Below are 15,231 nucleotides of genomic sequence, written 5' to 3'. Positions count from 1 at the left end.
TTAGACCGCATTTTGGCTCCTATGTCTGTTCTTCTCTTCTATTTTTCTCCTCTCTTCCTCCTGATATCCCCTCTGCATCACGTTTGATATGTAGGTAAACAGACGCTGCAAGATAATTAAAGAAAACATTTCAGTTCTTGCAGAAAAATTGACAATAATGGGGAAAAACACATTTCATTGCTAGCCCTTGTCTTTAAGGAATAATTTGCCAAATAGACACATTTTTTAGGTTTTTGTTTAAGTGACTCCTAGATACATGCCTACCATCATGTTCCCTATTCAATGAACGGCACAAGTCTGAGGCGAACTCTAAATTCAGCAGCATGCCTAGGGTTGGAGCGACTGAGGCAGTCAGTCCACAGTACGTTAAGTATGGCACCAAGTACTTAAATCTACCCACATGCATATCATTCGTTTTACTTTGCATCCAAATATTCTGAGATTACAGATGTGATCCCCAAAAAGTATTTTCTCATCAGATCCTTCAAATCCAGGTCAATAAGTAAAAGATACATTTTAGTCCCATTATCCGAACACCCACCGCAAGCATGCACTTGCCAAAATTATTTTGATTAATACGTATCAAGTGTTTGGGTTTCGAAGAAGCTGTCCTGATATTAGAACACGCTGTAAATTTTCCATTCCCTGTTTTTCTGAATATAAAAACACTCTTTATGCTGTCAGTGGATGTAAAGAAGTGACAGACCCAAGTATTTTTGTCCTCAGATGATAATACTTTGCGCTTGACTTCAAAGTAAAGTAACATAAAATACTGTATTTTTCTCCACTACGTAAATTGTTCAACTGTTTGAATGCCATACAGCTAATGAGCTACCATGTTATGTCCAGTAACATAGTTGAACTGATAAGCAGTATTTGAAAAGTGGTGAACAGAAATTCAGGTAGAAGCATATCCCAAGCTCACTGAACATTTCTACAGAGTGATACTATTGTAACTGGATGTTTAAGCAAGGTTTGGATGGATCCTTAAGTGTCAAAATCCTATTGATACTGTCCAAGTACTTCACAACTTTTTGAAATGTACCGGTTTTAAAGAGTTCCAAAACAGTTTTCCAGTTAATCTTCTTGACATCCAAGAGTTATGAATGTACGGACCCTCCCCTCCTTATAAATAGTAATTATTCTTGTTGTGGTATTTGGATATAATTTCCATGAAGTGTACACCTGTATAGGCAATTGACTACTGTACAATAAGATCAACGTTTTGTGTTGATATTGTAATTTGGGAAAAATGTTGTAGGTAAATCTGGCCCTATTCACAAAGATAATTATACACGTCTACTCCTATACGTAACTCTATGCTTTTTTGGTGTATAGCTTTTCCTATGTAGTCTTTCATGTCACCATCACCACCTCAAACCAGGGGGTGGAGCCCCCTGCAATAGGATTTACAAATATAAAGTTGCTACCAGTAACTTTACATGGTTAGATGTAGATATTCGCTACCATGGCAGAGATCTCTCTATAGGAAAGTGTAGAGGACTTACTAAAAATAAAATTCCAAATGTCTAAGTTTAAAAAAAATAAAAAAATTAGGCCACAAAATGCAACCCTAGAACCCACCACAAGGGGTCCCTGCACTCCACCTGAAAAGCATAGCATACAACTTCAGGTCACAGTGTTTTAAAAAAACATTTGGTAAGCTCCCCTTGGGCATGGATTAAATTACCCAGGAGACTTACTGTATGTTTTTTTTAAAATGTTGCAGAGGGCTGATGCACTTTCTGCAGCCCCCCCCCCCCCCCCAACAATAAAACATGATTGGTGGTGCCCCTGCCCCCTTCTAGAGGCGCCATCAGGAAGAAAAAACAATTTGGAAAATCCCTCGCTGAAGCGCTGAATAATAAATGAGCAGCTGCTGCCACTCATATATAATGTTTGTTTTCTTTGTGATTTGGTGCTTTGGAATTCAACGGGGGCACCCACAGCATCTTCCAAAGCAGCGAGCTGCAGGAGAACCCCCGGGCCATTGCGGCCCCTGCCGGCTCTCCAGCCAACACCAATTATAATGCTTAGTCACTTTTCTCCCATCCGGCTGCAGCAGCATTTTTCTCTGTGCCTACCAGGGAGAGAGCAAAGTTGTGTTCCCTGCCAGGAGAGTGTGGGCAGTGAATGCCAACACTCTTCCAGGCAGGAAACCGCAGCGACCCGGGGGTCCCCAGGACACAGCCTTATTCTGGCCCGGGAAGGGGGGATTGGATCCCTTGGGCCTATGAGTGGCTCAGGATGGGTGCCCGATGACCCCCCTCCCTTAAGTTTAGGGATCAGCCCTGGGGGTGGGGTCCCTGGGTCCCAAGGCAGAGGGAAGAGGGCTCGGGCTGGCCTCTCCTAATTGTGAGAATTGGTCCTGCGGTATGCGGTCCCTGTGGACTCTACAAGGCGCAACCCCCCTCCTCCATGTATGAGAATGGACCAGCCTGGTGGATAAGGTCCCCATGGTCTCTGTAAGCTCAGGGAGGGTCCGCATATCCCATCCCTTCATTTTGACAATCGACCGACGGGAGTGTTGTCTCCAACACTTCAGAATGGCTAGGGGAGAAGATCGCATGCTCCCAACCCGAATTATAATATTAGTCCCCTGGGGATGGATTCCCTGGGTACTTTTGGAAGCTTGGGGTGGGGGCTCCATGCTTCCCTCCTCTATGAAGTAAAAGACAACTGCTGCCCCCTCTAGGCCCTGGCCCACCTCAGGGGTGCATTTTTAAAAAGGTGGATCCACTGCACCTATAAAAAAATATGTTTTTGGCCTTCTGGGGACCCCCCCCCCCACCTGTCCCATGTATATATCTTTTTATATATATCTTTTTAAAAAAAAAAATACATTCACAGTACCGGGCAATGAGTCCCTGAATCATAATCTGGCTCCCACCACATCTGTGTTGATGTGGTGGTAGCCAGATCTTTTGATCTGTTGGATCAGCGGATCCTCCATGGCATGAAATATACATACATTTTGATCCTGAATTTCACAAACATTACTGAACGGATTTGCACAAAATTAGAAAAAGTACTCCTTCTCCACCAAGATCTAGCTTTCTGCTGAATTTGGAATAATTTTGTTTAGCAGTTTTTCCGGCATCACTGTTCAATTTTCCTATGGAAAATTGCATGGGGAAAACACGTTTTGGATATCCCTTTTTCTTGACGCTGCTTGATGGATCACTCCAAATCTTTCCTGGAAAGAGATGAGGTTGATGAGGCTATTGTTTTAGAAAGCTTTGTGAAGGTCTGTCAAAATGTGCCGAAGTTATAAATAAACAAAAAAAATCTATTTCCTATGGAAAGGTAGGTATAACTATAATATATATATATATGTGTGTGTTGTGTGTGTATATATATATATATATATATATATATATATATATATATATATATATATTTATACATAAACATTTTAACATGTAAAGCTACCCACTTTTTTCTTTTCTTTTCTATTGATAACTAATCACTAGTCACACAAATAGATTGAGACCGTGCAAACTATAGTTAAGATATAGTTTGGCGGTAGGGGGGGAAGAGAAGGAGGAATGGATGGCTGAGGGCGCAAAACTGGCAATACATCAGTCCAGTGTAAGTAGGGAAGGGTTTTCCAGGGGGGGGGGGGGGGGGGGGGGTTAGGGTTAAAAATGCAAAAGTTCCTCGTAGGCCAGAGTCCTCGTACCACTTTAATAGAATTATGTTTGACCACTGATAGGGTTAGAGATATTAAGGTCGGGGCACTTCCACTCAAAAGAATCTATGAGAATAAAACTTCAGGGAATCTGGATGGGCTAGTGAGGAGTATTGTGATGGGATGACACAGCTACAATTTTTATCCTGGAATGTCAATGGCCTGCGTACGAGGGGCAGAAGAAGAAAGATCTTTCAATATTTAAGAGATTCCACGGCGCAGGTCATTGTCATTCAGGAGTCACATCTCCTCAAAAATGAAACATTAGAGATTTTAAAGAAAGAAAAGTGGATAGACATCTTTTTGGGCACAGACCAAACAGCAAATATTATTTATTTTTAAGAAACAGGCCAAGGCTCAAATAGTTGAGTTCAGGGAGGATATGAGTGGTAGGTGGCTTTTGGCAAAGGTTTTGCTGGATGGCCTCCCATATACCCTGGTGGGTATTATGGCCCAAACCAGAATGACCCAGCTTACATGAATATTATTTGCGACCATCTACTAGCCTTTAACGACCCCGTAATTTGGGCTGGCGGCTTTAATATCGTTTTAAATCCAACACTGGATAGGTCTCCAAGCTCTAGAGCCTGTGCACTCTCTAAATCCAGGTAGATACTTTTAACAATAATGTCGCAAATAGGTCTGTTAGATGTCTGGAGGGAAAGGGCGGGAGACAAGTTGGGGGTCTCTTTCCGCAACTTTAAATATAAGCATCTGTCTAGGATCGATTACGTGCTTTTTAGATACAGCCTTAATGACCTAGTAAAAGACATTTGTTATCTCCCTTCACATCTTTCCGATCATTCTGCTATAATATTCACACTTAAAATAAGTCAGCACTACACCCATATCTCCTGGTCCTTTGATCGCACTATTCAATTGGAAGAGGAAGAAATTACCTTCCTCCGATCAGAGACCAAGTATTTCTTGGAGATAAATTTAGGTTCAGCCGATATTTCGACTGTGTGGGATGCTTTAAAAGCTGTTTGGAGGGGCTGTATTACGAGCCGAGCCTCCTATAGAAGGAAAAAGTATAAAGAAAGTATTGAGAATCTGGAGGCAGAAATGAAACACATTGAGGACAACTCAGGTGCCCATATTAGTTCAGGGGAGGAGCAAAACAGATTAACCACACTAAATTCTGAATTGGATAACCTTTTACAGGCTAGGGTCGCTAGAAGGTGGGAAGCGAGCAAAAACGGTCAATATGAGTTTGGGGAGGCAGCTGGAAAGATTCTTGCCTGGAAAACTAAAGCCAATAAAGCACAGAACTATATTAGGGAGATTAGGGTAAAAGGGGAATCAGTCCCCCGTTTTTCAAAGTTGCCCATAGGTTGCGCTTTTCAGGACTTTTTTCAGGCTATCTACAAAGAGGACATCTGTGATGATCAGGCGGGGAGAGATGCCTGGCTCGATAATATTTCTATGCCAAGGCTTTCCTCTGAACAAAGCATGGCTCTGGTCACAGAGATTACTGCAGAGGAAATCAAGAAGGCAATGGGTCAAGTGAAGCGTGGGAAGGCGGCTGGCCCCGATGGTTTGCCGGGGGAATTATATCGGGAACTTAGTGAGGAGATTACCTCAGTTCTAGCTACTCTCTTTAATAGTATTCTCTTGGAAGGAGTGGCCCCCCCAAAGTCTTGGAATGATGCCATTGTAGTCCTAATACCAAAGCCAGGAAAAGATCTAAAGGAATGTGGCTCATATCGCCCAATATCGCTTCTCAATAGCGATTATAAAATCTTCACTGGTATTATGGCTAGTAGGCTGGGGGGGTGGTTAACTCGATAATCCATGAGGACCAAAGAGGTTTTATTAAAGGCAAAAATTTAGCAGACCTCACACATGACCTAGTCGGGGCTATCGACATCGCCTCCACTTTTTCTTTCCCGTTGGCTGTCTTTACCCTGGACGCAACTAAGGCCTTTGATAGGGTGAATTGGGCCTATCTGGCCGCGGTCTTAAAAAAATGTAATCTACCTGATAGCTTTTGTCGCATGATAGCTCTTCTATATAAAGCTCCAACTGCTAGGCTATCTGTTAACAACTCTTTGACAGAGCCTTTTAGTATCACAAGGGGAACGAGGCAGGGCTGCCCGCTCTCCCCTCTTCTCTTTAACCTTTATATTGAGCCGTTTGCTCAGACTCTTAGAGAGGAGGTTGATATTTTACCTTTTAGTTTTGGAGGGTGGGTAAAGCGGGTAGCACTATATGCTGACGACATTCTTATAATGACATCAAACCTGGATACTGCTTTTCCAATGGTAATTAAGCGGGCAGAGGAGTTTGGCAAGTTTTCCGGTTACGAAATAATGCAAACAAAACGGAAATCATGGCTTGGAATAACAATAATACCCATCTTGACGTTGTTTCTTCCATGCAATATCTGGGAATTATAATTAGCCAAGACGTCAGCAACATTGCCGCCCAGAACTTAGAACGAGTACATAAGGAATGCCAAAAAAAACTAAAGGCATGGGTTCACCTCCCCCTCTCCATTTTGGGGAGGACAAACTTAATTAAGATGTCTATCCTGCCAAAATACACTTTTCTGTTTAATTCCATCCCCCCTGGCTTTTGATACTACTCAAATAGATAACTGTCAACGTGAGCTAAACTCCTTTGTTTGGAAATATGGGGCTACTAGACTGGCCTGGAAGAAGCTGAGGAGAAGGAGGGAAAAAGGGGGTTTAACACTACCAGACCTGCAGTACTACGCATGGGCGTTCCAGCTATCTTTTTCTAGAATGCTCTTAAAAACACCTTGAGTCTCTTCTAGGGGTGAGATGTTTCGAGCCATGTTAGAAGGAGCAGATCTTCCACCGGACGGCTTCCTCTTTAAGTTTGGAGATCAGAATTTTTTTTTAAAGTAAAATTAAAAATTCTCCAATCATTGGCCAGAAGCTGGGCTAAGTTAAGAAAGCGCATAGGGCTTTGCTACTTTTCTAATCTAGCACCTATGTGGGACTCGCCAGGCACTCCACTGTGCCTTAAAGACAGGCTGGCTATTCCAATAAAGGAGGCTGAAATGTTGCAGTGGGGAGATTTGCTGGCAAGTGGCTCAATGCTATCATGGGAGGACCTGCGAGAGAAAGTAGGGCCAAATATCTCTAGATTCAAACATATGCAGCTGACTAGCTGGGCTCAGGCGCTGAGTAGGAAGGGGGTCCCTTTGGGCATCTCTAGTAATTTGGAGAATCAATTAATGACAAGATCAAAGGGTGGAAAGGAGGTCCCCTGTTGGTACTGGGCAATCCTGGAAGAGATAGACGGAGACTTCAATCTAGCCGAGGAGCTATGGGGAGGAGAGGTGGGTGCCAACTGTGAAAAGATGTGGCTGGATTCTTTTAGTTTATTGTATAAGACTGTCAAGCCAGCATGGTTGAGGCGAAACCACCTTTTCACGTTACATCGTGCATACTTTTCACCCCAAAAGCTGGCAAAGTTTTGTCCCGGGAAAAAATGCAATAAATGTGACTTATTAGAGGCATCAGATGTGCACATGTTTAAGGATTGTCCTGCTATCAGCCAGTTCTGGGAGGAAGTGAAGGATGCCCTGAACTCTATACTTAACACCACACTGAGTATTACTCTCCCTCTAATCATCTTTGGGATCGATGAAAAAATTTCCGGGCAGGCCAGATCTTTCCTCTTTTTTGCAATCCTTTTGGCAAGGAGACAGATTTTCAGGTTTTGGGTGGATACTAAACCCCCTACATACTCGGGATGGTTGACGTCCCTCTATGAAGTCTCAAAGATCGACTCGACTAGATCTGGGAGCAGGAAAAAGCTTGCATTTTGGGACCTCCTGGTACAATGGAGCTAGGATCTTTTTTTTCCCCCGGGTCCTATGATTATGAATGTTCTCTGCTCCAAAGACCTCAACGCAATGGCTCTCCTCGGTAAAATTGAGGTCCAACGGGTTATTATATACCCTGTTGGATAGCAGGTCGCCCGCTCTGTGCTGGTTTTCCCACCTCTGCCAGAAAATGTATCTGTGTCTCGGTCTGTTAGCCAATCTTTCAATCTTCGCCACGGACAAATAGAAACATAGCGGAGGTCGGTGGTTTCTTGCACGGGGGCAATGGCAAATGAGGACAAAAAAAAAATAGATATATATATATATGGACTCATTGATTAACCCAGGCCTAAATAATGCAGGTTGGTATAAGGAGTCAGTTATTAAATTGGGAATTATACACCACTCTAAGATGGCCGCGAAAATCGGGTTTTGAGTCAGTTTTTCCTTTCTATTACATATCACTTGTAACTTTATTTATTGTTTGTGCACTGTGTGGGAATCACCCGTGACCAAGGCGAGTGCTTCGCCGAAACGCGTTGGGTTTTCTTGTTCGTATTCACGATGCTGCATTTGGATAAATTTGGATGAATAAACCAGATTGAAATGCGCTTGGAATGACTGGAGTGATCGTTTATTTACCGCAGGAGAGTGCATTCGCGTAGCTCAATGGCGACTATGCGCTGTGAACATTAATGTGAATACAGGGTCACCTTTGCCCCTGAAATGCACCGTTGTCCTGGTGTCCCGGCGCTGATGCAAAGGATGTGAGCCTGATATTTTGAAGTGCCGCCGGTTGACCGCGTTTAATTTGCCAAGATTTGACAAGCCTAACGACTTTGAGACTGCTGATCCCTTCCCCGTGCAAACACTGGTATCTGGACCCTTCCCTCTGTTAGCTCTTGGGTTACGAGGAGTTCACTCCCGGATTCGAGCGCGCTATGTGGATGGTGAGTCCAGTTTGATTTTTTATTCCGGGAATTGTTGTCATGGGAAGCTGAAAAACGAGAAACAGAGGATTATATCCGCTCTAAGAGAGGATATTTTCAAAGGCTGGCTTATTCGTCACAATCTGTTGGAACTTTCTGACTCGGCAATTATATCCTAAACGCGACTCTCCTACGCCCGGCTCCCAGAAGAGTTACGTACTGGGGTCAGTGAGCGGAGGTCCTCGGTAAAGATCACATACAAAGACTCAGACAGAGCGTTTTTTCATGAGTGCAAGTAATTAATGCATGCGGGAGGGGTGAATCCCCCGTGAGCAAGAACAATGAATGATGATGCAGAAGCACGCAGGAGACTAAGGGCACAATCCATGTTTGTGCAAACCACGAATGGCACTGCGGGCACTGAAGTGCTCCCTTCTGGGAAAGTGGCAATAAACAAATATCAAAAACTGGAAAAATTAATCAGGAAGGAGATATCCCGATGGTGGGAAGCTATCACCCTCGAGAAATACCAAGAGGAGAAAAGAGTCCCAAGGGGACTAAGGATTCTGATTGCCCCTTCACATGAGGAGCCTGATATGGAGCTGGCTGAGGAATGGGCCGAGAATGTAATGGACTGTTCCAATAGAATGCTTTCTATCCTGATCAAGCACGCATGGAAAGACAGAATGGCATTGTTAAAACTAATTTCGGATCTGAAGGAGGAATTAATGAAGGAAGACACAATTGAAAATTTCACAAAGAGAATGGAGGAAATAAATAAGAAAATGAGCAAACATGAGGATGATATTGTGGCCAAGAAAGAGAGGAAATTCCTCAGAGACAAAATCGACTATCAGGGAGGTCGAATTTTCACCTTCAGCCGCAAATACGACAATATCAAAAGGAAAGGTATGCAAGCGAATATCGACACAGTGAGTGCGGCAGCAACATTGGAGGAGGAAATAGTAGAAAGTGATGTTTCTGAGGATGGTCAAGTACAGGCAACCAAAAGTATGGGCAAGTCTCCAAATTTTTGGGAGGAATTCAAAATGATGAACCAGACATCTCAACAACAGAACTGGCAAATAGACAGAGGTCGGGGGCGAGGAAGAGGATACAAAGGAAAAGGCAGAGGAAGAGGAAAGCTTGGAGGAAGTACGCCGAAAGCCACCAGCCAGTCAGGAGGGGCGGCTGGGGGAAGCGGAAACACAACAACCCCAGTGGGAGTGGAAACACGGGGTCAGAAGAAAATAAAAGGAAAATGAAACTGCGGAATGTGGTAAATCTATCCTCTCATATACTTTCTAATGTAGAATATGATGTACTGCAGTTTGGTCTCTCCTTTTGCCCCACGGCCAATTTTAATTACTCCCAAGAACGAATAGACTTGTTTAAATTTACAAGAAAGTTGAGATTACAGAAATGGAATAAACTCAAGGTCAAGAATGCTGCCACCAGTGTTTCCAACACTGAACCGGCATGTGAGACCATTGAAGAGGTGGAAACATTAATTGCATTGAAAGATTTGGAGTTTGGGACTCCGATTAACACTCCAAATGATGCGGTATCTTTGGGCTTTAAAATAGACCTCAATTGTCCTAACTCATTCAAGCCCAAATCCACCTTCAATCCAACGTTGTCTGCCTGCAGCATTGATACATTCGAAACATTGGTCATCAATGATTTCAAAGACTTGGCTAAAAAGAAATGCTGGATGAATGACAATTTAAGTAAATCAGAAAGACTGGCTGTGAAATCACTAGAATGTGACTCCACAATTGTCATTCGCCAATCAGACAAAGGGGGGAACGTGGTTTTAATGGATGTGGAAAATTATGTAAGGGAGGGCACAAGACAATTAAGCATGAAAGAGTGCTATGAAATATCTTCCCTGCAGGCCATTGACAAAAGTAACAGCACTTATTGTGAGATGTTAAACGACTGGCGTTCAAGTGGTATCATTGAGTGGGATGAATACGCTTTTCTATTGAACCGCAATCCTAAAGTAGCAGTGTTATATCTACTGCCTAAGTTACAAGAGGACCCCAAAAACCCCCGGGGCAGACCAATTGTGTCTTCTATAGGTTCTCTTTTAGAGAATACGTCAAGATACATTGATTTCTTTCTTCGACCTTTTGTTGAGAAAATACCTTCCTATCTCAAAGATAGCAGAGATTTCATCAACAAAGTGACAGATTTTGAATGGCATGACAACTATCTACTCATTACACTAGATGTATGTAGTCTTTATACATCCATTAGACATCAGGATGGTATCAAGGCTTGTCGCAAGTTTCTGAGCTCAAGATCCATCTCATATCTGAGTCATACTGAGATGATTGTCCAAATGATGAGGTTCTGTTTGGAGCAGAATTTTTTTGTCTTTAATAATGTTCATTATAGACAACGACAGGGTACGGCGATGGGAACTTGCTTTGCTCCCAGCTTTGCCAATTTATTTATGGCGGGTTGGGAGCAGCAAGTAGAGAAGACCCATCCATCGTATCGCAGCCACGTTAAAATGTGGCTGCGATACATTGATGACTTGTTCATTGTCTGGGAGGGTTCACAGACTGAAGCAGAGTGCTTCATCATGGACCTTAACAGAAATGACCTTAATCTTACCCTTGAGGGCCAAATGAATACCCATACCACGGTGTTCCTTGATCTAGCTGTTAAGGTATCTGGCAACAAACTAACCACCAGTTTGTATCGTAAAGATACTGCTGGGAACACTCTGCTACACGCGGAAAGTGGACATCCCAAGGCTCTGATTCGGAGTATTCCGTTTGGCGAGTTCCTCCGGGCTCGGAGGAACTGTAGCACTGACCAGGATTTTCTGATTGAAAGTGAGTGCATGAAAGAACGCTTCGCGGAAAGGGGGTATCAATCCTCTACCATAGAAGCAGCACTTAAGAAAGCCAGTGAGATTAGCCATACTTCATTACTGGTTGCCAATGAGAAGCAAATATCAGAAAAGAGTGACGTAGTAAGGTTTATCTCAACTTATCACTCTAGATCCTGGCAAATACAAAGTATCTTTAAACGTCATTGGAATGTCCTCAAGACTGAACCCACGCTGTTGGAGGTCTTGGGTGACAATCCCAGTATGACGTATAGGAAGGCCCACTCATTAAAAGACAAATTGAGTAAGAATGAGGTGAGCAGGAATACAGCTAGGAACAGTGATATTCAAGGATTCTATACCTGCATGAAATGTAAGGCCTGCAGGTATAGTAATAACATCAAAAAAGTCTTTTATCCTGTAGAAGCTGTAGAAAAAAACATCAGCAAGCATCTAACATGCTTATCAGAATTTTGTGTCTATGTGTTGATATGCCCATGCTCTAGGAAATATGTCGGGAGCACTATGTTCCCAGCGAAAAAACGTGTCCTGGAGCACATGAGATCAATTGACAACAAAGACCAAACATCACCCGTGGCCCGTCACTTCGAAGAAATGCATAGGAGCAATAGAAATCTGCTCAAATTCTTCGTAATCGACAAACTTCCGGACATGAAAAGAGGAGGTGACAAAATCCGGAAATTGAGACAATTGGAGAATAGATATATTCTCGAGTTGGATACTCTTATACCTAGAGGGCTTGATTCTGAGGAAGAAATGAAATGGCACCTAGGGGAATGAGAGTAAACTAGTGGATGCCACACAGGGAATTTCAGTAATGTGAGAAGTTTGAGAATGTGTGTTCAAGGTTCATGACATGTTTACCAGTACTGCATAATGTCAGTTGTTTGAAAGCATTTTAGGCCCATGGTCTACCTAGTGTTTCTTGCAGATTTTAAAATGTTGAATTAGTGTTACACTTTAGGTTTGATTCACTATTATTGATGACTCAATTCCCGCTTAGGGTCTCTTGTGATGTTATTAGAACTTGGTACCATCTGACTGGCCAACCCCTCTTCTTCTTTTTCTTGTTTGGATTGTAGGATATGGGAGTGTAGCAGTGCACGAGACAAGAAACCCACTGGGGTCAAGAATATGGATTACCAAATCGTATGACCGCTTTTTTGTAAAAACTCACTTGAGGGTACAATGTATATCGGCAATATACCCGAGGACAATATTGAGCAGGAAGGACTGTAACTTATTGAGTGTGGCTCACTGGAGCAAAAGTTTATAGAAATTAATTTGAATCTTATTTATTTTCATCAGACAATTTCACTCATGGTGTAACTGTTCGGCAACTTTGTATGGCATACAGCGTTACCTGAAATGCGGGGTCAATATGGAGTAATATGGCCACCCACTGGGGTAAATAGTAAGAGATTACCCGTGACAGTATTGAACATGAAGTACTTTTCGAGTGTTGCCCACTGGAGCAAAAAATGTATTGATTTCATTTAAATTTAAATTCATTTTCTATTACAAAAAAACTTTTCACTCATGTTATATATGTTACACATGTTGACTAATGATGTATGGGATATATTGTTGCCTGATGTAGTGGGCCTGTACGAATCAATCCGGCAAGGTACTGGCCAATATGTGCCAAGTGCTAGTTAATATATCCCTGAAAAGGAATCGTACTGCTATTATATTAATGACTATTGCCCAAAATTTGGGGGGACTCATTGATTAACCCAGGCCTAAATAATGCAGGTTGGTATAAGGAGTCAGTTATGAGATTGGGAATTATACACCACTCTAAGATGGCCGCGAAAATCGGGTTTTGAGTCCGTTTTTCCTTTCTATTACATATCACTTGTAACTTTATTTATTGTTTGTGCACTGTGTGGGAATCACCCGTGACCAAGGCGAGTGCTTCGCCGAAACGCGTTGGGTTTTCTTGTTCGTATTCACGATGCTGCATTTGGATTAATTTGGATGAATAAACCAGATTGAAATGCGCTTGGAATGACTGGAGTGATCGTTTATTTACCGCAGGAGAGTGCATTCGCGTAGCTCAATGGCGACTATGCGCTGTGAACATTAATATATATATATATATATATATATATATATATATATATATATATATATATATATATATATATATATATATATATCCTTCGGAGTCCTTCCTCACGGAAAGAAATTGAGGCGCACTCACAACAGGTCAGGAAACATCCTTTTATTTCACCAATTACAACCGCTCCAAAGTCCAAATCCTGATGCATTTCGGCCGCATCGGCCTTCTTCTGAGGGAGGGCGTGCTTCTGACATGCAATTGGCCTTCCGAGCGCACGAGGGCTCTGCTAGTGCTCACTTTCATAATTACCCTCAGGTGGGTGCCCAGAGCGGGCTAACATAAAGAGCATGCTGGTCCTTGTAGTGCGATCTTTGGCCTTTTGATTTTTCCTCTTCAGTGAGTGATGTCGTTTTAGTGCTTGCTGAATTGCGGTGTTGCCTGTGTCCCCTGGAATTCTGTTTTCGAGTCTTCTGGGGCCCAATCCAAGGTCAGGTCCCTGGTGGCTGCCGCTGCTCACTCTGGCTTTCACCGTCAAAAACTTGGTCCCGTTTGTAGCAGAATCCGGCGCGCTTTGCTGGGGGTGCGCTCCTCTCGGCCAGGACCCAGGCCGTGTTTATATCCTTCGGAGTCCTTCCTCACGGAAAGAAATTGAGGCGCACTCACAACAGGTCAGGAAACATCCTTTTATTTCACCAATTACAACCGCTCCAAAGTCCAAATCCTGATGCATTTCGGCCGCATCGGCCTTCTTCTGAGGGAGGAGGGAGGGCGTGCTTCTGACATGCAATTGGCCTTCCGAGCGCACGAGGGCTCTGCTAGTGCTCACTTTCATAATTACCCTCAGGTGGGTGCCCAGAGCGGGCTAACATAAAGAGCATGCTGGTCCTTGTAGTGCGATCTTTGGCCTTTTGATTTTTCCTCTTCAGTGAGTGATGTCGTTTTAGTGCTTGCTGAATTGCAGTGTTGCCTGTGTCCCCTGGAATTCTGTTTTCGAGTCTTCTGGGGCCCAATCCAAGGTCAGGTCCCTGGTGGCTGCCGCTGCTCACTCTGGCTTTCACCGTCAAAAACTTGGTCCCGTTTGTAGCAGAATCCGGCGCGCTTTGCTGGGGGTGCGCTCCTCTCGGCCAGGACCCAGGCCGTGTTTATATCCTTCGGAGTCCTTCCTCACGGAAAGAAATTGAGGTGCACTCACAACAGGTCAGGAAACATCCTTTTATTTCACCAATTACAACCGCTCCAAAGTCCAAATCCTGATGCATTTCGGCCGCATCGGCCTTCTTCTGAGGGAGGAGGGAGGGCGTGCTTCTGACATGCAATTGGCCTTCCGAGCGCACGAGGGCTCTGCTAGTGCTCACTTTCATAATTACCCTCAGGTGGGTGCCCAGAGCGGGCTAACATAAAGAGCATGCTGGTCCTTGTAGTGCGATCTTTGGCCTTTTGATTTTTCCTCTTCAGTGAGTGATGTCGTTTTAGTGCTTGCTGAATTGCGGTGTTGCCTGTGTCCCCTGGAATTCTGTTTTCGAGTCTTCTGGGGCCCAATCCAAGGTCAGGTCCCTGGTGGCTGCCGCTGCTCACTCTGGCTTTCACCGTCAAAAACTTGGTCCCGTTTGTAGCAGAATCCGGCGCGCTTTGCTGGGGGTGCGCTCCTCTCGGCCAGGACCCAGGCCGTGTTTATATCCTTCGGAGTCCTTCCTCACGGAAAGAAATTGAGGCGCACTCACAACAGGTCAGGAAACATCCTTTTATTTCACCAATTACAACCGCTCCAAAGTCCAAATCCTGATGCATTTCGGCCGCATCGGCCTTCTTCTGAGGGAGGAGGGAGGGCGTGCTTCTGACATGCAATTGGCCTTCCGAGCGCACGAGGGCTCTGCTAGTGCT

General features: G+C 43.7%; 1 protein-coding gene across 1 annotated transcript in view; it reads right to left on the bottom strand.

The window, feature by feature from the left end:
• The window catches only part of LOC144782699 (neuroglobin-1-like), a 139,214-nt gene continuing 123,983 nt past the window's right edge, over positions 1-15,231 (bottom strand). Inside the window, exon 5 of the mRNA XM_078662027.1 lies at positions 1-105. Coding sequence (XP_078518153.1) covers positions 1-105 — 105 coding nt within the window. The remainder of the gene's footprint in view (positions 106-15,231) is intronic.

The sequence above is a fragment of the Lissotriton helveticus genome, chromosome 9 (assembly GCF_964261635.1).
Source record: "Lissotriton helveticus chromosome 9, aLisHel1.1, whole genome shotgun sequence".
Lineage (NCBI taxonomy): Eukaryota > Metazoa > Chordata > Amphibia > Caudata > Salamandridae > Lissotriton > Lissotriton helveticus.
This window is presented reverse-complemented; position numbering and strand designations above follow the sequence as displayed.